Source organism: Passer montanus, unplaced genomic scaffold, assembly GCF_014805655.1.
Source record: "Passer montanus isolate IOZ18808 unplaced genomic scaffold, ASM1480565v1 scaffold105, whole genome shotgun sequence".
NCBI lineage: Eukaryota > Metazoa > Chordata > Aves > Passeriformes > Passeridae > Passer > Passer montanus.
Genome location: NW_024357059.1, coordinates 573,708 through 597,208, shown reverse-complemented (window position 1 = coordinate 597,208; position 23,501 = coordinate 573,708). Strand labels below are relative to the sequence as shown.

The 23,501-nt window shown below is 38.8% G+C and overlaps 1 protein-coding gene across 1 annotated transcript in view; it reads left to right on the top strand.

Annotated features, from left to right (window-relative positions):
* The window catches only part of RORB (RAR related orphan receptor B), a 133,368-nt gene that overhangs the window by 98,669 nt on the left and 11,198 nt on the right, over nt 1–23,501 (top strand). The window contains exons 4-8 of the mRNA XM_039719398.1: nt 2,436–2,837; nt 17,625–17,746; nt 18,999–19,131; nt 21,350–21,457; nt 22,569–22,679. Of these exons, the coding sequence (XP_039575332.1) occupies nt 2,436–2,837; nt 17,625–17,746; nt 18,999–19,131; nt 21,350–21,457; nt 22,569–22,679 (876 nt within the window). The remainder of the gene's footprint in view (nt 1–2,435; nt 2,838–17,624; nt 17,747–18,998; nt 19,132–21,349; nt 21,458–22,568; nt 22,680–23,501) is intronic.

The window sequence follows — 23,501 nt, the reverse complement described above, 5'->3', positions numbered from 1 at the left end:
TATGTGGGTCTGTAGAAGAATGTTTCCTAATCTAGCACTGAAAGTGTATCCTGTGCCAGAGAACAGCTCCACAGTCTGTGTCATCTCAGGATCCTGTGCTCCTTGTAGAGCTCTGGCCCACCTTCCAGACTGTGGTGTGATCAGCTAATATCAGCAGGCGGAGAACATGCATCACACCAAAGCTGCAGGCAATAGGAGGCTTAGCCAAGATTGCCCACAGCTCACATGCCCTGGGCACCACTCCTCGTGCAGGGGGTTTCCAGCTCAAAAACATGCTTTATACAGAAAGTATTAGAGGAAAATGTTCTAATTTTTTAAGCTAATGTTCTAAGTTTATATTAATTTCATTTTCCTGGAAGCAATTTTCTCTCTTAAAAGGTTGACACAAAATGTGTATTTTTAAATTGAATTATTGATGGAGAAGTTATGTAAAGAGCTATTTATTTAGACGGTCCAAAGACTATAAACTTGTTCAAAATTTGGACCATAATAGGTCTTCTTCTACTTCAGTGTGTCTTATGTCTCACTGAAGTTACTAATTTACCAGTCTCACCTGGGAAGAGCCTTTAATCCATTAATTACTTGATACCTTAGCTCCGTGGTGATTAAAGAAGTAACATTTCAACAATTTAACAGCACAGGCTTTCCTCTTGACAGTAGTATCTTCCAATGATTTAAGGTAAATCACAGGGTCATTTTAATGTGACTGACAGTGCCATCTTACCAATCAGTAATTCAGAGACTACTGAAGAGAGAAAAAATGAGTGATTCTTCCACAGCATCACTTTGTTCTCTCATAGTTGATGTAAGGGTCTTTATGATTGTTTAGGATTAAGTATGTTAAGAGCTCTTGCAAATTTAAAATTGGCTGTGTGAATATTTTGACAGAAAACATTGATTTTTACCTCTCAGCCATGTAATAAATGCATTTTTATCATGAAGAGGCAGGATGCTAATTGACAGCAGCTGGAGAATCCAATTAATGAATATAAAATGAGGATAAACATTGATTTTATTGCTGAGGGCCTAAATTTGAAGAAAATACACAGTTGCATTATTCAAAATTATTTAAAATACAGTCATTTTATATTGTCCATAAGGGTATGCAGCATACCATGCACTGATTCCAGGGGCAGGCTGAGTTCCTGTGAGGTAGCTTGTAGCCTGGGTGTAGGGCTGCAACTAAACAGAGGTTGGCAATAAGAAAAAAACCCTCTTGAGTTAAAAAAAAAAAAGTGAAAATAAATCAAAGCAGCTGTCACCTTGTTGTTCTGGCTCTGTATTTTCATCTTGTGCTCTACTTTTTCTGTTCTTTTTTCCTGGTTGAAGAATTTCGCATTTATCCACACATAGGTTCAAACTCTTCTCAAGGGCTAAATGAGAGTCATGTGCTAATAAATATGATTCTGAATTGATCCAAATTTCAGATGGACTGGAAATACACAATATAGAAAATACACCTCATAATACGTAGAAGTCTGTATTTCTGGAGCTATGTCCCCTTACCTGTTCTGATTAATTCTGCTGAATGTATCTCTCATTTGTTTTGGAGCACAGTCAACAACTGTCTCTGCTCTAAGATCCCAAGAGTTACCCCAGTAAAAGACCAGAATTTATAGAGAGGTGGGGGTGGAGAGTGATAATCAGCTGTGATCTACTGTATATACAGGCTGTGAATTTACTCCTCCTAGTTCCACAGCAATCAGCCTGTCACCTTTGAAAATTTCAATCTTGCTGTGATGAACCCTGTTTGAATGAACCTTGGGAAAATGGTTTGTCCTCTTATACTTTTCAGTTTCTCATCAGAAGGAGTGCATGGATTTGTGCATGAAGATTATTGAAATGGAGATTGCATAAATCCCTAAGATTTTGCTCAGTGGAAAAGATGACATTCATTTGTGCTGTTTACCTTCAAATCTGTTATTTTCCTCTAGGTTCTAACCTGTAAGATTTTAATTTTTTAAGCAGGAAGATAACACCCCATTGAAAGGATGTGATAATAAGTCTTTAGGGCTTGTTTTCACCCTGAATACTAATCTTGTTAGTGTACTGTGTAATGGTTTGTGGAAAATTAGTAAATGGATATGAATTCACAGACTGTACATTTCATACAGCTCTGGGTGGTTGTTAAGTGAACACAGAGATATAAAAGGACACATGGTCTTTTTAACATTCATAGTGGGAAGTTAATTTTTTGACTGAGGCCCTCCTGTCAAATAGGAGTTGTTGTCATCTGGTAAATTCAAGTACGCAGTATTTTTTCCTTTATGAGATGTATGTGATGTAAAGCTTTTCATCCTTTCTCATTTCCACAGGAAAAGGTGTTTCCACAGCAGAATTAACCCTGAAAGTTAATACCAGAAGAGTGGTGGGGTTGAAGGGACTCAAGAGAAATTTAAAGACAGCAATGGTTCACACTATGCTTTGCTTTTCAGCTGTGAAATTTGGAAGAATGTCCAAAAAGCAGAGGGATAGTTTGTATGCTGAAGTGCAGAAGCACCAGCAGCGACTGCAGGAGCAGCGGCAGCAGCAGAGTGGTGAGGCAGAAGCTCTCGCCAGGGTTTACAGCAGCAGCATCAGCAATGGCTTGAACAATCTGAATAACGAAACTGGCAGCACCTACTCCAACGGGCACGTCATCGACTTGCCAAAGTCTGAGGGCTATTACAACGTGGATTCTGCCCAGCCCTCCCCAGACCAGTCTGGGTTAGACATGACTGGAATCAAACAGATAAAGCAGGAACCTATCTATGACCTCACCTCTGTACCAAACTTGTTTACCTATAGCTCTTTCAACAGTGGGCAATTAGCTCCAGGGATATCCATGAGCGAAATCGGTAAGGAAAACTCTTACTCCTGTAGCGCAATGTGTATGTATAAGCTTAGCTTTATGCTTTGAGGGATTTTTGTAACAGAAGTGGAATATTGATGAGGGCTGTGCCTAATGGGGAGCTACCTGATTTTGTACAACTTTTCTTCATCATAAAGCTCTGAGAGTTACATGAGAAATTTGTGACTGTATCTGAAAATGCTTTTTGCTACACTTAACCCTCTCTTCCATAGGAGGCATTCCCTGTCCTGCTTCTAATAGGTATCAGGTAATGTGCAGTTGTATCTAGGCCTACTTAACTTATTTTGAGAAATATAATAATACCAAGTACGTGTGACAGAGCCCTATATAAATTTAATCTGTCAGCATGTCTTTCTCCTACACCTATTTGCTAGACAGTAGACAGATACCAGTAAGCATGCAATACAAAATAAGCTATATTTTCCTTGCCATTCCATTCTAATACTACGTGTCAAAACAGTTGCTATGTAAAAAATTTTGCATTTCAAAACTGTTAAATTGAACAATTTTCATTTCCACTACAAAGTCTTCTGTAGATTAATGTATGTTCGTGAAAAAGAGCACTCACATTCAAATTAAAGCATGGAACTGTTGAAGATCAAAGTAGCTCTAACCATTCAGATTACTTTTTGGTGGAACTAGAAAATTAACATGTGAAGAAGAGCATGTAAATGATGTATAAATTATGTCATAGAGTATCTTAGAAAATATTATTTTTTATAACTGAATCAAACTGACAGGGAAAGGAAGACTTGTGACTTGGATTTTACAGAGAACTTTGTGTTGGATAGCAAGGCAAATATAAACACTAAAGTAATATATGCAATTGCAGCAAGTATTTTAGTCAGGTGCAGGGACTGTTATTAGGATTTGTTTTGCAAGCAGTTAACATTTTCATAATAATCTGAAAGAGGAGTTTCATAGCATGCTAATTAAGTTAAGAGACAATTCTGAACTGAAGGAAGTCACAAAGCATCAGTGAAGACTGAGACATAATATGACAGGATTGAAAGAATTAGAAAAATAAGAAAGAGAAAATGAGATTCAAACTTGGAAATGTACAGTCAACTATATCCTAATTTAAAAGTGCCCTACACAGGATAGAAGGGAGTTTGAAACAAACAAAGCATTAACACCAAAGGAGTCAGTGAATTAGATTTTGGTTGACATATAATGCAGAAACTGCATAGACTATTTTTGTTCTGAGTGCTTGTGAAGAAGTCTGCTCCTTGGAGAGCTTACAGAAATTTCCAGGAACTCAAGGATGAAAGAAGTTCCCACACATTCATTCATGAGGAAAAAGAAAATACAATGGTTGCAGTCAAGATCAGGCAAGTGGCAGTTGAGATTGTGCTTATATACATACATTTATTTGAAGAGTGTAAGCATCAGAAAAAAACTAAGACTGGAAATTTCTACCTGGTAGAAAATCATCAGTGCAGAAAAGAACTATCATTATCTGGGATACTTAGTGTTTTTCTAGATCACTAGACATGGTGGTACAAAGAAATTTCTATCAGCCACAAGGATCAATGCAGCATAGCTTTTCTATCTCTTACATATTCTTCATGATTTCATCTCACAGTTAAAAGCAGTAAAATCTATTTAGCATAAGTTGAGTTTATTCCTGAATGTCACTGTAGTGAGATGCAATCCTGCAGTGAAACTTAAGCACACTATAATATGTAATCAGCACATCCCAGAACTGCAAGACTGCAGCTCTACAGATGGTCCAACAATCCGCTGCAGCATTAAGAGACATTTTCTACTTCTTTTTAAACACTGAAAATATCATTTGCCTGTGCACATCCAAATATTTTATGGTGCATCTCTTCCAGTTGTCAGCTGATTTGTTATACTACATTATCTCTCACTGTCTCCCTTACTGCTCTGCCGTAGGTGCCACAAATGACAGACAGCAGTACTTGTGTAAAATCACAGCAATTTAGGAACTGTAGTTTCAATTTCAAAAGGAAAAGAGGTAAATCCAAGAGCTTCTGCATTTTGCTGTCAGCTCAGAGACAGGCCATTTGCTATGTAGTGCTCCCTCTGGTCTGGTTTTTCCCTGCTTTGTGTGCTTCAGAAGAGGATGAAAAACTTGGAAATGTGGGGTGGATTTAGGGCGGATGTTTTAGAGCTAGGAGAGGAAAAAATGGGTGAAAAACTAAGAATGTTGCATTATTTCTAAGTGAACCTGCAAGAGATAAAAGCTATCTTGATTTAAGTTAAAAAGATAAAACTTTGATTGTCTGAAGTCAAAAGGTCCCATTGACTTCAGGGGGATTCTCTGGCCACTAAGGATATAGTGACCTATGGCAATATTTTGTCTTTGCACTCATTCTGTAACTGAGCACAAATCCAAACTCATGGACTATCAGAACTCCTGCAGTTCTGGACCTCCGCTGCGTCTCTCTGGAAACACTTCCCTTTGGTACTGGGTCTGCAGGGAAACAGCTCTTAAGGACTGTTCAAATTGCCTCTCAGCTGGTTTGCAGCAGTGTAATCCACTGTTGCAGGACTGAGGTACGCACAAGCCACATGTGAGTAATATTCATATGGCCATGAGAGCTGAGGGAACAAATGTTCATCTCCCATTCTACACTGTGGGTGTACAGTTTTACTGGACAGTGGCCTAGGCCAAATGTGATAATAAAACAGGTCTTAATAAACAGAGTACCAGATAAGTTTTAACTTTCTCCTGGACAATTTGCAGCTAAAGCACACAACGTGTTATAAAGCTCCCTACAAATAATCATGCAAGGCCAGAAAACATGCTATCAATTTTAGTTGCAACTTCATTTTTCTACCAGACAGTAACTACTATATAACCCACTACTGTAATCTATACTGAGAGGAGGCCACATCTCCAGTCCTCAGTAGGTCTGAGCACAAGCACACATTTACAGATCTCAGTGTACATCCATGTACACAAGACAGCAAAGTTAGGCCAGAACTGTAGGGTTTTTTCCATTATTTGAAATGAATGAATTTGTTAAGAGTGCTCTTGAAGATGACTTTTTACCACCCTTTTTTTTAAAATGAAATTCCATTATCAAAGTGTTACCCTTTGATTAAGTTCTCAGCCACAAATGATTCAGCATATTTCACTTCTTCAGGTACTTAATTAGGATGCCAATCTTTGTTCATGTTATTTCTTTGTAATAGAAGTAGTACTTCCAGTGGCTTTGGTAAAATACAACTAGAAGCACTAGATGAACAGAAATCCTCCTTAGACAAAAATCACCATTAGTCATTAAGTTTGTAACAGCCTCATCTCACAGAGAGGTCTCTGTCAGATGTCAAAGACGAAAGCAGGGGACAGGCTCTCCAAGGCCTTCAGGCAGAGAAGCAGGAATATACATTCACAGTTTGTGCACCTTATGAATTTAGTGAGCTTGCTCACATCTGTGCAGCTGAAGTAGGAACTGGTACTTTTCACAGTAAGTACCCTAGAATTATCTGCTGTGGGAATTCTGGGTGTTGACAAGAATACGGATGGTTGGCTGAAGAGATCATTTAACCCTGCCAGTAATGAGCTCATTTGAAACAAGCCCCTTCCTAATTATCACTTGGTTATGATTGATGCATCACCTGCTTTGATGCTCCTATTTAATAAACAGAAATGAACTACTGGGTTTAAGAACTGCATAATTTTTAGTAAAAACAGAGCTGCCTTAATGTTATGCCAATTAGTTCCAGACTTATTTTCTTTCCCATACTCTCCGTGTGTGTGTGCACACACATGTGTGAACACGTAACTTGTGTATGGAATGCCTGTGTGACATTCTAATGAAGACGGTACTGAAGCTTAGCTTATATATGCTTATATATAAGCTTATATGCTTACCTTATATGCTTATCACTCCAAACCTCGTAAATGAGGAGTTGAGGAGCAGAACCTCAACTTGTCATCAAGTGCATTTCCAGTTCAGAGCCCTTTTCTTTAAAGGGGTGTGTTTTTCTCCTTAACTCAAAGCATCTTGTTGGACACTTGATACAGATTTGGGTGGGCAGAACACAAAATAGGTGAGGTGACCATCTGGCAGCGACCAGGTGAGTTAAGCAGGCCCTGTCACTGCCTGCCCTTCTGTTCATGGGTGGCATGATCGAGGTGTGTTCCATCAGCCACTGATGCTGCCAGTGTGGGAGACACCCACATCCCAAGGACTCATGCTGCCAGGGACTTGGCAGCATCATCCTCTTTCTCCATGACCAGTGTGCCATCTACACATCTGGGGAGGCAGAAATGATGCAGTGGGAGCTCAAACCATAGGGTGAAATCTGCTTGCCATGTCAAAAGCGAGAATTTGGTCATTTGTAGAATGGCTTTCTCCTCACACAGCAAATCACAGAGGTCAGCTGGTGGGTGGAAAATTCTGAAGTGAGAAGGGAGCTCCAGTTCCTGATGGCAGTGCTTGCTCCCAAGTGTGGTTTTAAATTAGGAAGCATTAAAGGCTTATTTTCAGACTTGGTGAAATTAAAAGACTATCTTGTTTAAATATATGTGCATAATATTATCTGCCACTGAGCTGAATATTGCATTTTCCTCCCTAAATATGTGCCTCCAATCTTGGTCTGTAAAAGTTAATGGAAAAGTTTCCCTGTATTAACTGCAGTTCAGATTGCCAGCCTATGATTTCTTAAGGACAAGATGAAATTATTAGCCAACTAATGGAGAAAACCGATTGGTTAAGCATTCACTGCAAGCCAAACTTAAGGGTGCCGTGTAGCTGTGTATATGTAAGTAGTCAGTAAGACACCTCTAGAGTGTACAGGAGATCACATAGTAGACCAGCCTCTATAATTATAGATGAAAGTGTTGTTTACATATATTTACATGACATTTCTTCAACATCAGGCTTTTTTGTACCCAATGGCTTGGAGAGCTTACATGTCTACCAAAATTAAAGTAAGGCTGGTGAGCTTTGGTTTAACCTTCCCTTTCCCCAATCCTTCTAAGTCTGCCCTGCCATGTGTATCTTAGGGTGGGCAATAACTCCCTAGGACACATGCGTAATGTGGTTTAGAGAAGGCATCATCTGCCTTATAATGTAAGGCACAGTTCTTTTGACCTGGATACATAGACTGAAAAGTGAGGAAAACCTTATTTTTTTTTTTAACTTGCTTAGGATAAGTATGTTAAAAAAAAGTCCTCTTGGTAATCACAAATGACATTCTGTGCATTTGTAATTTAGTTGTAATTTAGCTGGAGTAATACATTCATCTCAAGACCACAGTGAACAGTTTACACTCTGTGAAGTTACTTAATTTCCATTGCTGCAATATTATACACACAGAAAGTATTACACTCTCTCTCCTTGAAGGGAGAGCTTTACCTGTAAACATTCTGAAGTCCTCTGCTGAAGATCTATTTGAAATCTCAGCAGAAATCTCCTCATTAACTTAAGAATTTAGTTTATTCCTCTATGTCTATACTTTTCATGAATGTCCACAAGACTTAATGTTGGATATGCAATATATAAATACATATCTGCATCAGACTAACATCTTTAAAAGTCCGCTGTGCTTTGGTTTGTCCATGTGATAAGCATTTCTCATTCTTTAACACTCTTCTCTTTATCTCCAGGATTTGTTCCCGTGCCAGATGAAGTGTTAACAGATATCTTACTGAACATGTATTAGTCAATTAGATGCTATGTCAAGGGACACTCCAAATAACATTCAAAATGCAGTGATCTCACTAATTAAAGCCCACACCTAAGGTGACAATAGCATCTATGTTTATGTTACCTTTACAAAGCCACCACCCACCCCACAGTGAAACAAAAATGATGTTTTTTAGTACTGTGTAATGTTCTTCTGCTTCTTTTTCCAGGCCATGGTTTAAAATTGCTTCTACCAAGGTGACAGTCAAAATTTTACAGGGCTGCTGTCTACATCCTGGCAGCTGTATTTTAGAGAAGCAATGTTGCCATCTAGTGAGCATTTAAAAATGCAACGTGTGCATTTTATGCACATGCCGTCAGGGCACTGTATCTTACCATCATTACCTAATTAAAGATGACAATCAGAATATGTTCATATTTAAATTCTGTACCCCTTTTAGTTCATGTGACAACACTTAGAACTTCAGCTTGTTTTACAAATGAGCTAAAAATATGTATAGAACGGTATTAAAAACAACCTTATCTATATCCTACATTTTTTAAGCATCTTAATATAGTTCTTTAAAGAGATCAAATTTTTAATGCTTTAAGGTATATAAAATTACTCCTTTTCTCCAAAGACAAGAATGTTTTCTTCCATGATCAATCTTGGCAAAATATGTTCATTCTACTGAGAATGCAAAAAAAGCTGTTAGAAATCAACCATTTGTAACAGTCAAAATATGTAAAATACCATATAATATATCCTATATATTACCATATACCATGGCAATCTTTTCAGGAATAACATTGTGATGTGAATGTTGTCAGATTACAAATCACACAGGAGGATCAGTGTAAATCCAATTGTGTGGTACATTCTGAGGCATGCTGTTGCTGCCAGTTGTAAGACCAGGCTTCTGGCTGGTTCCCTATCATATGCTTTGGACCAGCAATGTCAGTAGCAGAGGAGATAGCTTTCTGTAAGTAATGCTCAAAAATAAGTCTGGAGCAGGTGCCAGAACACTGAGGGGCTGGGATGTGTGAAAGAAGTATGTTGTCTTCTGGGGCTGTGACTCACACACAGCCCACAAAGAGGCGAACTGCAGATGAGAATCGAGAGGTCAAGGCAGTGGCACTTTAGGAGTCACTGTAGTATATGGAAGTGGCATCCTATCTGCCAGAATTGCTGTGGTTCGAATTAGTGGTTGCCTGTTGTTTTCATCCTCCTCTGTGTTAACACCTTTGTGGATTTAGTGCCAACTTTACCATCAGTGTTTTTTTCTGGTGTTTCTGGGCAGTCAGCCTGAATAATTACAAGGTGATTGTACGTTCTGAGAGCTTAACCTGGGGTCCCTATTATATTTCTTTCTCATGCTGGATAGCACTGGTTGATCATTCCTTAATCCTAAGGCACAAGGAAGGCATCAGAAGTTTGGGTTTACAAATTTTTTTCTTTCCCAGTACACATGCAACATCCTAAGTTTGCCTTTCCAGGGCTATAGTCCAGTTGTTCACACTCTGTGCTTTCTGTCTGCTAGCTTTCATCATTCACTTCATGTACGTCACTAGTTCCTACTTTATTCCTTAGAATAAGGTAATTCTGCTTGTTTTGCATTTTGTGATGCTGTTTCCAGCTTCATAGGTAATGATGTCTTTCATCAGTCCATTCAGCTTTTGATACTTTATTTCACAGAACAGCAACAATTCCTTTATACAAGACTAAAAAGATATGAGAAATAATTTGAGTGAAATGCATGAGAGAGGAACACAGATGTCCCAGTGGAAAAATTCAGTATGACCAGACACAGGGCTCAGAGACAAATGCTAAAACTGATTCTCAGAATGCAGGTTTTTATAGTGCAGTAATCTTCGAGGAATGAAAGTCACACATAAATGGGAATAGTTAATACAAGATATTATCGTGTGGAGCCCTGTCTTTTTGACTGCATGGATGGCTTTTCTTTTGATCAGTGAAGATTCTGTCATTGTTTATGCTAACCAAGCTGTTCCACTTTCTGACACTGTACACTAACATCACTTTCATCCAAGTCATTTGCCACACTACAGGAAAATAGAACCATTGTAAAATGTTTTGCCATTACTTTTTAACATGTTTCTGTAGAAAGACTGCTCAAAATCTTTATAGAGAGCTAATTTGAGGACTGTGACAGTGAAACAAGTGCTAAAAGATATATTAACTTCTCCCAGCTTTTTGCAGGCTATGACAGGGCAAACCCTCACAACCATGCCTTAAAACCAGCAATATTCTAGTTATTCCATATTGTCATGGTTTAAGGCACGAGGCTCCGGCCTCCCTCACCCGGCCGCATGGCTTCCCTCTCCCAGCCAGCCCCAGCTGGGCAGGGGAGCTCTGAGCTCCTTCACAGACCGGGACGGAGAGAGAGTTCTCCTGGGAGTTCTTGCTTTTAACCCCCTGTGTTCTCAGAGGCGGTCCATACCTTCAGTGGCCACCCCCAGTATTAAAATCCAAGCACCGATTGAGCACAACCTCCCAAAAAACTCACTTCCTTCTTAACCTACGACACATATATGTTTCTCAGTTTAATAGAGAACAATGTCCACTTCAGGTCATGTATGCTTTATTGTAAAAAATAAAACCACTTTCTTGTTTCAGAACAGTCTCATTTTAATATAAAGCTCTATTTGTGCAACCTATGCTGGAAGAAGCTAAGAAACAGCTCATCACAATAAATTTGCGGTAATTATACGTGTCTTTAAAGTTCATTTGAACTCCAGCTATTTCCTTGGCTAGTGTTTTTGCTGCCAGTCAAATGTCTTCCATTTTTTGCTAAATTGGCTGAGTCCCAGGAGAAGTATTACTAAGTAGAGACCATTAAGCATTTATAAAAGTTCTCTAGGATCTAGCAGAATTCTGGGTCCATCCTCTAGGTTCCTTAAGATCAGGACTTCATTCCATTGTATTGTCATTTCTATTAATTTATCAGTATTTTTTTAGAAAGGCAAACAAATTTATTTTGAAGGAGAGACAAAATAGAGAATTTACACACATAACTTTTATTCTTGTGGACTCTGTTTGTGATGCATTCAATAACCTAACCATAAAGGAAGGTTATTCCTGAACTAAATTCTAGCACTTCCAGTCTCATATGAGTGTTTGTGTGTTTCGTACTATCTTTCTAGGCTGCATATTGTGTAGTGTTGCAAATATATTAAGCAAATAGGGGTTATGAAACTAGCTTGTTTTTTTAAGGGAAATACTTTCTTGCATTATGGCATTAAGAATGCCATAGACAGCTGAAAACTGGAATGAGCTTTTTGCAACCACTTTCAGGAAAAAATGTTCCTGTTCTTCTGAAAAAAAAAATCAATTTTTTCATCTAGTGCATGTAAAAAAAAGAGACCTATTATTCACGTTTTACAGCAATCACAGAAGTATTTTTACTTTACTAGCTGCGTCACTGTCTCTACAACTTCGAAAGAATTTAAGAATAATCTGAATTCAGTGATTAATTTTTCAAAAATTTTCATTTTGTAGTCATAATACCCTTGAATTAGTGTACAAAAAAGTGTTGATCCAATACTATCTTGGCAAGTTTTTAGGTCCTAGAACAGAGATTTTACTTAGAATGCCTGGCTGGAGTTTTGTTATGTATGCTTACAGCAGCCAGCCAAAGCTGTGATGTTACTGCAGCATTAATTCAAAGTGGATCCCTGCAAGAACTCAACTTAGGATATAAGCTGAGATAAGCTCTTAGCTACCCAACTGGATCCTATGGGTAAGTGGCAAATTAAAGATTCGTTATTCATTTTAATTAAAGAAGATTGTCAGTGTTTTAGAAGGCACACTTCAAAGTTTTTCAGTTCCCTGTGCAAAAGATGGGATTGCTGAGAAAAACTAGAGTGTCTCCTGAGAAAAGAGAGGCAAATGAAAGAACTAAAGAGCCTGTAGGAAACAAATGCTGCTGTAGATAAATTCAACTTAGCAGACCAAATTCACAGCTGGTGAATGTTGTGTGCACTCCATGGATTACATCCATCCCCACCAGCATTGTGCTTGACCTCATGTTGGAATTTTTCTTCACTATTGTAGTTGGAGATCTCTGAATATTGCAAGAACGTGCCTGAAAAAGGCAGTACTGATTTATCAGCTGACGGTAGGACCCCTGTGGGTCTGTGATATGCTGATTTTGATTGCTATGTAGGTTACAGTGTTCAGTTTTCTGTATGCACTTGTATTTAAGCAATTCCTACTCTACCGGGTAGAGTAGGCATTTTATTGCAATAAATGTTTGAGCAGTTTTAGTCTTTAAAAAGTGCCTTTTGTGAGGTAACTCCTGAAATCTAAAATAAGAAAGTACAGTAGAAGAAAAAGGAAAAGGAGGGGATTGCGGGGGGAAGCCTGCCAGAGCAAACAAATCTGGAAACAGAAACTACCAAGTTTATGTGCTGTTGTTCTTCTCTTGCAGCATATGCTTTTGTCCTGTTTTGTTGATGAAATAGGGCTTTTACAGTCTTTCTGTCTCCCCAGTCCTTCTGTCAGGGCTGTCAATGATTCTTTAGCTACTCTCCAGCTCCACTGAAGTGAAGTAGCAGTCTCAGACTCTTGAGTTCCTACAAGTTTTGGGGAAGTGACTACTCAGTAGACAAAGGAGACAACAACTTTAGGGAAAGGAGGAAGTCACAACCCAGTCCCATGTTCCCTCCTGAAGGCAGTGGCTGATGAGCAGTGAAACTGAGCAGACTGGTCCCTCGTGCACATACATGATGCCTGTTACCCACTCAGACACTAGGGATGGAAGGTCACAGGGGAAGGGGCAGATGATGCATCTGTAGGCATCCAGGTTTGTTGCAGTAACTTCACTGCATAGCTTACCTCAGTAGGCAATCCTCACAGAATCAAATCTCTTGATTCTGTCTTTGGTTTTAGGTAGGCCAGGACAAATGTAAAAAACATTTCTTTTCCTGAAACAGCGTGGATCTCTTGTGGTCCTCTTCAGCTTCATGATGTACAATTTTCAGCTTCTTCTGGACATCTTCTACTATACATAGAACTTTTCTATGTTTTTAACTGCTGTATTATAAATTCCAATTAAATTATCTACCCATTGGTCTGGCACCTCTCAAGGCCTCACCAGTCCCTGCTACGGGAAGGGCATCACACCCTGTGCTGCATGGAGTGGGGACCAGCCTGACCTCTCAGGTTTCTGCTTTCTAGCCATGCCAACAAACACCATCTGGATTTCCTTTTCCGCTAAGAGCAGATGAGGCTCTACAGAAAGAATAGTGGGCCATTTTGGAAAACCAGTCAGAGACATGCAGGACAGTAATGAAATCTAGGTGGACATCCCATGATGTATTTTGTTTGGGCACTTCTGGTTTTTGAAACTGTTGGTTACAATTATTGACAGTTTCCTTGATTTAGTAGGGTTTATCTCTCTGGAAGCAAGTACTTTTTTCTAGTTTTTTGTTTTTTGTTTTTTTTTTTTTTTTAAATGAAGCAGAGCATTTTTAGAAAAAGTGACTGCTTTTCAAGAAAATAATTCAAGTTACCAGTGCTAAGAAAACCTCAAATATAGAATCAAGATGCCTAACGCAAATACTTCCACATCCCAGTGTATACCAGAGTTTGGATACTGGGAACATTATTTTCTGTGGACCGTGTTTCCCAGACAGAGTAAATCTGCCAGGATATGCTGTGATTTTCATGTATTAAGTGATCAAGATAGATTTAGCCCTGAGTAATAAACCCAGTATGTAGGCAAAAGGGGAGGAGTAAAGCACCTAGTCTACATTTGTGTTTACGTACTGTGGCAGATAGATAAGCTTCACAAATCCTGCCATTTACAGGCTGGTGGTGTACTGTCATCCAGGTTCGGAGATCATCTCCATTAGAGTTACTAATTTTCACTCAATATTTGGAGCAGTTGGTCCTTAGAAAATAAAATGTTGCAGACTGATTCTCACACCCATGTCGCCAGAATAATCTCTTTCGTTTTCCTTTTCATACAGCAAATCTGCTGTAACTTACGTAAAATGGGAGCTGAAATATTTCAGTAGAAATGCAGATCACTTTGAAGTGAACAGAGAACAGAGTTGTCTTTTGCAGTCCTTGGACTTCATCCAAACAGGATTTCTAGTTGTGTACATGCAGTTACCCAGTGATAGGGGACACTTGAAATCTATGGCCCAAGATTTTTGAAAACAAAATCTACTGAAAGCCAAGAGTTGATATGTGAAGTAATTGTAATGGACTCTTCTAGCCTGGAGAGCATGGCTATTTATTAGATTATCACCCCTGCAAGGTACCTCCATGGGCTTTGGGCCTCTGCATCAGGGCAGTATTTTTTTTCCTGTTGCATGTAGATGTTCCCTTGCTTTCCCCATTGTCCATTTCTTTCTAGTTCTATTAAAGAGCTAACTTGTTGAACTTGGTGGTCAGCTTATTTCAGAGCTGCCAGGTCTCCCAGAAATTCATATATTTTGGATACAGGACTGTACCTGTGATAGGACAGGTTTACATCAGCTGTCATTTATATTGTTACCAGTGGTTTAGGAATGTCATTCTCCCTAGAATTTGCCAAGATGAGCACTAATTCCAACTTCATTGGCAAAAAGATGCTAAAATCTGAAAATGTCAGGGTTAAAAACAAACGCCATGGTCTGTGGAACCCCTTAAGAGTGACATTCTTTGCTCTGCCTGTGCTCGATCTTCTGTTCCTGGACCATCTGAGAAGCCAAGACAGGTGTATACTTCTTTTGCTTTTTACATCATGTCAGCTTTGCCACCCAGCTGTAGGCTATATTTGCATAAAGCTCCTTTCCAGGGACTCCAGCACAAAATGTAAGCAAGCAGCCTCCTCTGCTGAATGAGCAGTTCCCTTCTCCTCAGAGACCCAGTGTACCCTTTCCGTCACACACTCAGTCTTGCCTAGCCTGTGGCACAAGAGTTTCAAGTCTGTCTTGCACCTGATTCGTCTTTGGATGTCAGCATTCAGAGCTGCTGCTTGCTGCAATTGCCCCAGGCCTTTGCACATCTAAATGGGTTTTAATGCCAGCTCAACATAAGCATAAGTGCGTAAGGAAAAGATGCACGGGGTAAAACACAGGATGCCATCCCTAGAAAGCCCTGCAGAGCTTCTCAGCTCTTCATTTCTCAGGTAAATACATAATTGATAAGAAACAAGAGGGGAGCTGAGTAGCTTTGCAGTGGTGTAGAACTGCTAATGGAATATATTTTGAACTCAGTGAAATCAAAAGGTCTTGTTTTCAGATTATTGACATCAGGTCATTTTATCTGATTAGATATAGAAATCTGTCATGCAGTAATATGAAATTATGTGAGACATTTATTGTAACAGAGATGCCCATTTATCTTCAAGATTTTTATTATAAAATGCAACATCTTACCATCAAAGGTTAAGACTTCCATCTAACCTTCCATAAAAGAACAGTGAGTAGATGACTCTGTTAATATGCATTCTTAGTTATCTATGGGCTGGAGTCAATTCTTCCATTAGGAAGCCTAAAGATAGTGTTGACCTATAAAAGGGTACCTGCACAAATTCAATTAAGCATGTTTTATTTTTCCTATGTAAACCTGCAACATTTTTATCTTCAGCACCTTTCTGCTGAGTTTCAGTTTATTAACTGTGAGTAGCACAGGCATCAAATAGCTCTCCTCTAGCAGTGTTTGCAGGGAGCATGCGCTTCTGCATTCTTTTTTCAGCTTCCCTTCTTGCTGGTGTTTCTAAGTTCAGTCAGTATTTGGACAAAGAAGCAGATTTATTTTGGAACTCCAGGCTCCAGATCCCTACACTTTATGCAATCTGTTGAGGAGCTGAACAAATGAACAATGGTATACCTAGTTCTTTCTATTTCCCGTGCTCAGGTTTGGCTAATGCATTTTCAATGTCCTTTTCCCTTTTTTGACAAATGTTTTCTGTGCAATGCTGGTTCTGCTGCAAGTGCTTCAGTTCACTTCTATGGCTTCAACATTGTTCCTTTGTTTAGCTTAAATAAAGTTTCCAGGCTGAAGCTATGAGTTTCATTATATGTGTAGGTCCCAAATTTGCAAAATAAGAAATCATCAGTTTTCAGTAACATGTTTTATCACAACATTTCAACTCCTAATGCTAATGAAGTAATGCTGGAAGTTTTTGGGAATTTTTTTTTTAATCCACTCAAGTGGCTTTAAGGGCAAAGGTCTGTCTTAAAATACTTGTCTAAGAAGTTTACTCATAGTTTGAGTGGGTTTTTCCAGGGCAACATTGAATGCTTTCTTTTCTGCTTGTATCCTACATTCCATGTTGTGAAGTAGTTTCTAAGGCTGCATTTTCAGAACAACTTTAAGGTAACTTAGTGCTGTGTGTGAGATTTGTGAGATGTCCTCCATCTCTCCTTCTAAACCCCAGAATACTAGATTTAGCTTTTACCCCTTGCTAAAACCAGTCTCCATGTTCTTGCTCATCAAATTCAATCAGAGAATGATGCAGCTTAAAATTAACTTGAGAAAAAAGAGACCTGTTTACTCTTCTTTTATGAGTCATGCCAAGGTAATGCAAATGTTGATGGCAAATTCAAGCAGTCAGTCAGTTTGAGAGACCTGGCAGCTCTGAAACATGCTTACCAGTGAGTTCAGCAGATTAGTTATTTTAGTAGAACTAGAAAGAAATGGACAATGAGGAAAGAAAGCAAACACCTACACACAGCAGGAGGGGAGATACTGCCTTCATGCGGAGGTTGTGGCCTAAGCCTGAAGAGGTACCCTGCTGGGTTGGTAATCAACAGCAGTCTTCCTTCTCTTCTCCAGGCTAGAAGAGTCCACCAGTTGCTGCATAGGTTTGGGGCAGACAAAAGTGATTGGGTAAACAGGGTCTCCTAATGACATTTATTTAAACATATTAAATCACTTTCAGAATGAAAATTCTGTATAGTTTCACATAAATCATTGTTATTTTCATCTGCAGATCCACTGTTTATCAAGATGATTTGGCTTTGGTTTGAATATTGAAACATTTTGCAATAATCAGCTTCCAAATTAAAAACAAATGAGAAAGGTATCATTGAAAAGAAAATATTAATTTTCTTAAATGTGCATTTTCCAACAACTTCGTTGTTTTCAACATTTTGCTGTTGCAGATAGCTGTGTCGTGCAACTTATTTTTCATTCTCTTGTTTTACAGATCGAATTGCACAGAATATCATTAAGTCTCATTTGGAGACATGTCAATATACAATGGAGGAATTACATCAGCTAGCATGGCAGACCCACACATATGAAGAAATAAAAGTTTACCAGAGCAAGGTACAATCCTGTAATATGCTTTATCTTCTGCTCAAAATTGTTAACAGAGTAATTTATTTGGCAAAAATACACTGTTGAAATTTGTACAGGTCAAAATAAACTTTTCACTGTCTTTGAGGAATTGAAAGCAAAGCAGTGACACTTCATAAAAAGAAGCAGCAGCTTTCCAGCATATTGGGGTCTTTGTAATGTTAAAGCTTAGCTATGGTCATGAAATCCAGTTTTCTGTGCTTGTTGTTACAGATCTAAACCTCATGCACAAATTCTGTTAACTTCAATGTGATTATTATTGGATCCTCTGTTGTAAGGATTTTAAGAAAATTAGACAACATAACCTTGTTTCCTTATAATTTTGAAAACAAATCTGCTTTTTATGTGAATAACAAACACCTGCTACTTACAACAGTAGATAATAACAAACTGAAAGTACTTCTTAAACTGAAGCTTTCTAATGTTGGGTGGAAAAACGATCTCATTGTACTACATTTTTGTTCTGCTCCTGCAATTCTCAGATCAAATTCAGTCTGTTTTCCCCAGGCACATCCTCAGATGTAGTTCAGTCAGCAGAAATCTCTGTGCCTCTTGCACTGACTTCATTAGTGATCAGTCTTCAGTCAGACTTCAGTTGGCACATTAGCTGGTCCTGTAAGACACAAGAGAGACTTCAGCTTGTTCTTTGAAATCTGAGGGGCTATGCAGTATTAGCAGGAATAAAAACACACCATAGTTTGCAGAGCTGTGGCATGAAACCAGGAATATCCGTTTATATTTACACACATGTGTGTGCAAGGAAGATGATTATCAGGAAGTCCAAATTTTTATGTAATCTGTATTCAGATACTTCAATCATATATTTTAAGTTTCAAACTAGGAAGAATATTCTGTTGAATAAATTAATAGCATTGTGCCACTTCTTGCCTAAGACTGCTGTGGAATGTGCATATTTTTTGTGCCACTATTAGTCTGTCCTTCACAAAAGCCAACATCATAACCACATCGTAACACTGGGCAGTGCATTCTGCTCCTTTGAAGAGGCAATGCCAGAGTTTGATGAGTGGGGCCATGGCTTGTGGAAACAGCATTCTAATGAGAAGTGTTGTGTACCTAGAGAAAAAGAGATGCTGCTAGCTCTACCTGGGCATGGGGTGGAGTGTGGGGAGTGCTGCTGTCTTCAAGGCCACCTGAAGAACTTAATGCACTGATGTACCTGCTTGCTCACCGCTTTGCTTTTCCATGTGTGTTTTCCTGGAAGACAAGAGAAGCTCTGTGGCAGCAGTGTGCCATTCAGATCACCCATGCTATCCAGTATGTGGTGGAGTTTGCAAAGCGCATAACAGGCTTCATGGAGCTCTGCCAGAATGACCAAATTCTCCTTCTTAAGTCAGGTGGGTAAACACCAGAGGCTTGAGACTAGTTTAGTACCCAGCACCCTAGAAATGTGCTCTACTGTCTTTCCCTGCAAATAATTTTAATTTTGAAGGAGCCCTAATTTCTGTCTGTTGCATTAAGTACACTAACCTTGCTGTATTTTTCCACCATGATGTTACTGCCTTCTGATCCCCTTTCTTTTACAGTTAGTTATGGTTATTAAGTACACACACACACACACACACACACACACACACACACACACAAAACCATTGCAAAAACTGCAGTCTCCAGCATGACATGTGGTGGAAGGAGGCTGAAAATTGAGGTGGTTGAATCAGTCATCTGCCACCCTGTAAAATCTCCACTTGTCATTAATGAAATGAAGGCAAGCTCACTGGGGCCTGCCTCTGTGGTCATCTTTAATCTTTTTAATGAGACTACAGATATACTCTACAGCCAATGCACAGGAGGGAAAATTCCTGCTGGTGCCAGTTGGTTTCAGAATAAATGAGAGCAGATTACGGCAGAATGCTCCAGCCATGCTCTCTCTGCATGCCATGTTTGCATGTGTGTGCATAAGGGCAAGGGGGAAAAGGCTTTCCTTTCATATCAAGGGACTCAGTAATTTCTTTCCTCCGAAAAAATCCTGACAAGATTTATCGTGACTGTGCAGTAGCACTGCCAAGCCCAGAAGGACAAAATGGCATGACTAAGTGAACCACAAGAGCCATGACTGATAATTAACTACATTTACCCTGTCATATCAGTTTCTTGCTCTGTCCATGTGTAAAAGCTAGGATGCTCTGTGAGGCAGCTTGTTAAAACTTAAGTGCTTCTGTTTGAAGAGAGATCTCTTCACTAAGGCTGAAAACCTGTGTGATTCAGCGCTCCATACACAGAAATCACAGACTATTCTGAGTTGGAAGAGACCCACAGGGAACATCGATGCCAGAATTTGGAAAAAAAAATGGAGACCAAGCCCACAACCCTGGCATTATTAACACCATACTCCAATCAACTGAGCTAACCTCAGTGGCAAAACCAGCATCACAGACTATTCTAAGGTGGAAGGGACACAGCAAGGATCATTGAATCCAGCTCTTAAGTGGCCCATAGGGGAATCAAACCCACAAGCTTGGCGTTAACGTGACTGTCTTGGTAAGGGACTGGGCTCTGTCATGGGCACAGCTGCAAAGGGAAATGATACAGAGGCACAGGGAACACACAGGCAACCTCCTAGAAAAAGGGAGTTATAGCACAAAAACTTTTTTTTTTTTAATCTCCTACTGATTTTGAAAATTCTGCAGATACCAGTGGGCCCCCAGGAAATTTCATTTGACTGGCAAAGCTAACAACACAACTGCACCTTCAGGAAAATATTTATTTCACTCTAGTGTTGGAAAACATTGTTAAGCTATAGCATATAAAAATATGTCAGGTTTTATTTTCTCTTCTGCTGTTAATGCTGACTAGGAGTTAGAAAATGAGGATGTTTCTCTCAAAAGCATGCCTGCAGAAGAATCCTGAGATTCAGGGTTCATCTTACAGGAGATCTGGATTTAGTTAAGGGATCTTAAAAATCTTTCTTCCACTTTCCCAACTGCATATTTTTACAGTTAGGAAATAAGGAGTGCAAAAAAAGAAGTGTTTCTCTCTCTATTCAACAACCGGTAAAAAAGAAAAAGATAAACAAACAAGAAGTAAAACCTATTTTAGGGGTGCTCTTGGCAGCGCTTCAACTTGTACATTCTTTCTAAAAATGCTTTGTGGTGTTCTCCTTCTCCAGCCAAAACAAGCTGGGATTTTTATATGTCTCAAACGAAGCTGCTTTTTGCTATTTAAAAAAATATTAAAACTATTAAAAAGGAGTTTCAATAAATGTCTGTTTTTAGATGGATGGACACTTTGGATAAAGTATTCCAAGCTGAAATTATTTATCCAAGATCTACCTTCAGATTGAGTTCATGCTGTTAATTTTCTGCAAAAGGTGAACAAGTCAACCTATAGAAAAGGTGGTTAGACTGGACCAGAAATGACCCCTTCCTATACTCAAGGCAGACAGAAATATTTTTTCTCACATTCATAGATGTATAATCTAGATGTCTTCAAAGGGTGTCTGTTCCTTCTGGTGTTTTTAATAACTGGTGGCTTCATAAATATCTTCTTGAGATTTTTGTGCTCTGATGTTAGGCAATAATACCCAGTACCTTTGCTCTTTTTTCTGTCTGCTAGGCTGCTTGGAAGTGGTTTTGGTGAGAATGTGCCGTGCCTTCAACCCACTTAACAATACCGTTCTGTTTGAAGGAAAGTATGGAGGGATGCAAATGTTTAAAGCTTTGGGTATGTTGCTCTTCTTTTTTTCAACCAGTTGCAATGAGTCACATAGCAAGAAATTTGTCTTTATGAGAGTTATGATCCACAGTGGAAATCTCCAGTAAACATTGAATCCCTAAGTCTCCAAATGCCCAGGTTGGAACAGAAAAAGAAAAAAAAAAGGTGACTCCATTAGCTGCTAGCAATGATAGGTGTTTTTCTCTAATAAAAGAGAACAGCAAGAGGGTTTTTCCAAATAGATTTCTTGCCTTCTGAAGTTTTAATGAGTCATGCGTTTATGGCAGGAGCCAAGCTGTTTATCTTTACTGTTCAATTACGCTTGATGTATCAAATCCCTCCCACTAGCAGTGTCCTGCAGAAGGCAATTTTAGCCCCAGCAATGAGGAGACTAAAATAATGAGCTGGTACAACTTGCTGAAAATACTGTTCTGCCTAAAACTTTTAAGTAAACTCATTTAGATTCATGTATTGAAAAAATTACTCAGTTTCTCAACATGATATTTAGTGCTACCTGAAATGTTAATAGTGAAATGTTTGTGTTTTGTGCATCCATCAGACTGATATTATCAGAAATTGATACAGGACCAAACTCAAAGAGAGATACTGCCTTCAAATGTATATATTTATCATATTTTTTTTTCTTAGTGTGTATCATAAGCATACTACTTCCTTACAAGTTTAAAGCATCTATGAATGTATATTGATTGATTTATTTTTATCTTTGTGATGCTTTTGCAAATTTTCATAAACATTTTTACTGTTAGTTAGTGAAATTATATATGAATGTTATTTAGGGCTGGTCTTTCCTCCTCCTTAGGTTTAATACCTGTTTAGAAATACCAATTCTTGCCTCAGAGCAAGGGAAAAGAGTATTCTCTTCTAAGATATCTGTGCAATTTTTGTACTTCATCCTAATTCTTGGGTTTGTTGTTTTGGTTTTTTTTCTTCAGTGTACATTTTAGTGCCATTTTCAGGTTTGGTGGAATGTCAGTACTTAATAAAAAGCACTTACTTTAACAGTAAAGAAATTCAGGAACAACTTTTTCTGACACCAAAACAATCCCTGCAGTTTGAAAAGCTGATTTCTAGCATTGGTTTTGTTCTCTTTGGTGTGCAGGTTCTGATGATCTGGTAAATGAAGCATTTGACTTTGCAAAGAATTTATGTTCCTTACAGCTGACTGAGGAGGAGATTGCCTTGTTTTCGTCTGCTGTTCTGATATCACCAGGTAAGTTTTCATTCCAAACACTGATTTTTTTCCCTCTTTATCCAACTCTATTTCTACATACTTAAATAGCTGCTTAAGCTGCATCAAATAATGTTAAGCAATATATTAGGAAGTGGAAGAATGCCTAATTACCCAAATGTAGTATCAGGAATTGCATATAGTGGAGGTAGATCCTAAGTGTAACAAACATGGAGCAGGATTGTACAGACAAGAAATACAGGCTGGCCTTCCTCCAGGCCGTGTGAAAAGAAGCATGTTACTCAAGAGGTGCACAGTTCTCTTAGCTTTTTCAGGGAGCAAAAAATCACCACCCTGAGTAGGTTATATAGTCCATAACTGTGATGGGCTCTTTTCTTGGGAGAAAAGAGCCCATCACAGTTATGTAGACAGTATCACAGAATGCAAACAGTAAAAATTGGTGAGCAGTCCTGTCTGAATTTAGTTCCAGGTGAGAGATAGTGATTAGAAGTGCAACATGCTCTTTTTCATGTATTCATATATCATAACTCTACATAGGCAAGTATGCATTTAAGGGAGTGATGGCTGGCTGACCCCAGAGGAGGTCTGTTTTGTGATTTAAGTTGACTCAGAAGGTGGATCTAGTATACAAGCTCACAGTTTAGTATGTGATTTTTAAATATGCCTCAGAGAATGTAGACACATATTTTCATCTAAGGCCAACCTCTTAAATAGCCTCACAAAAAAAAACACACCATGATTTTTCAAACTTTTTCTGCTGAAGACTTCTTCTAGGTCACCTTGCGCTTTTGCACATCTGTGTTTGAGGTTATTTTAGTCAGAATTAGACTATCACAGATGGTG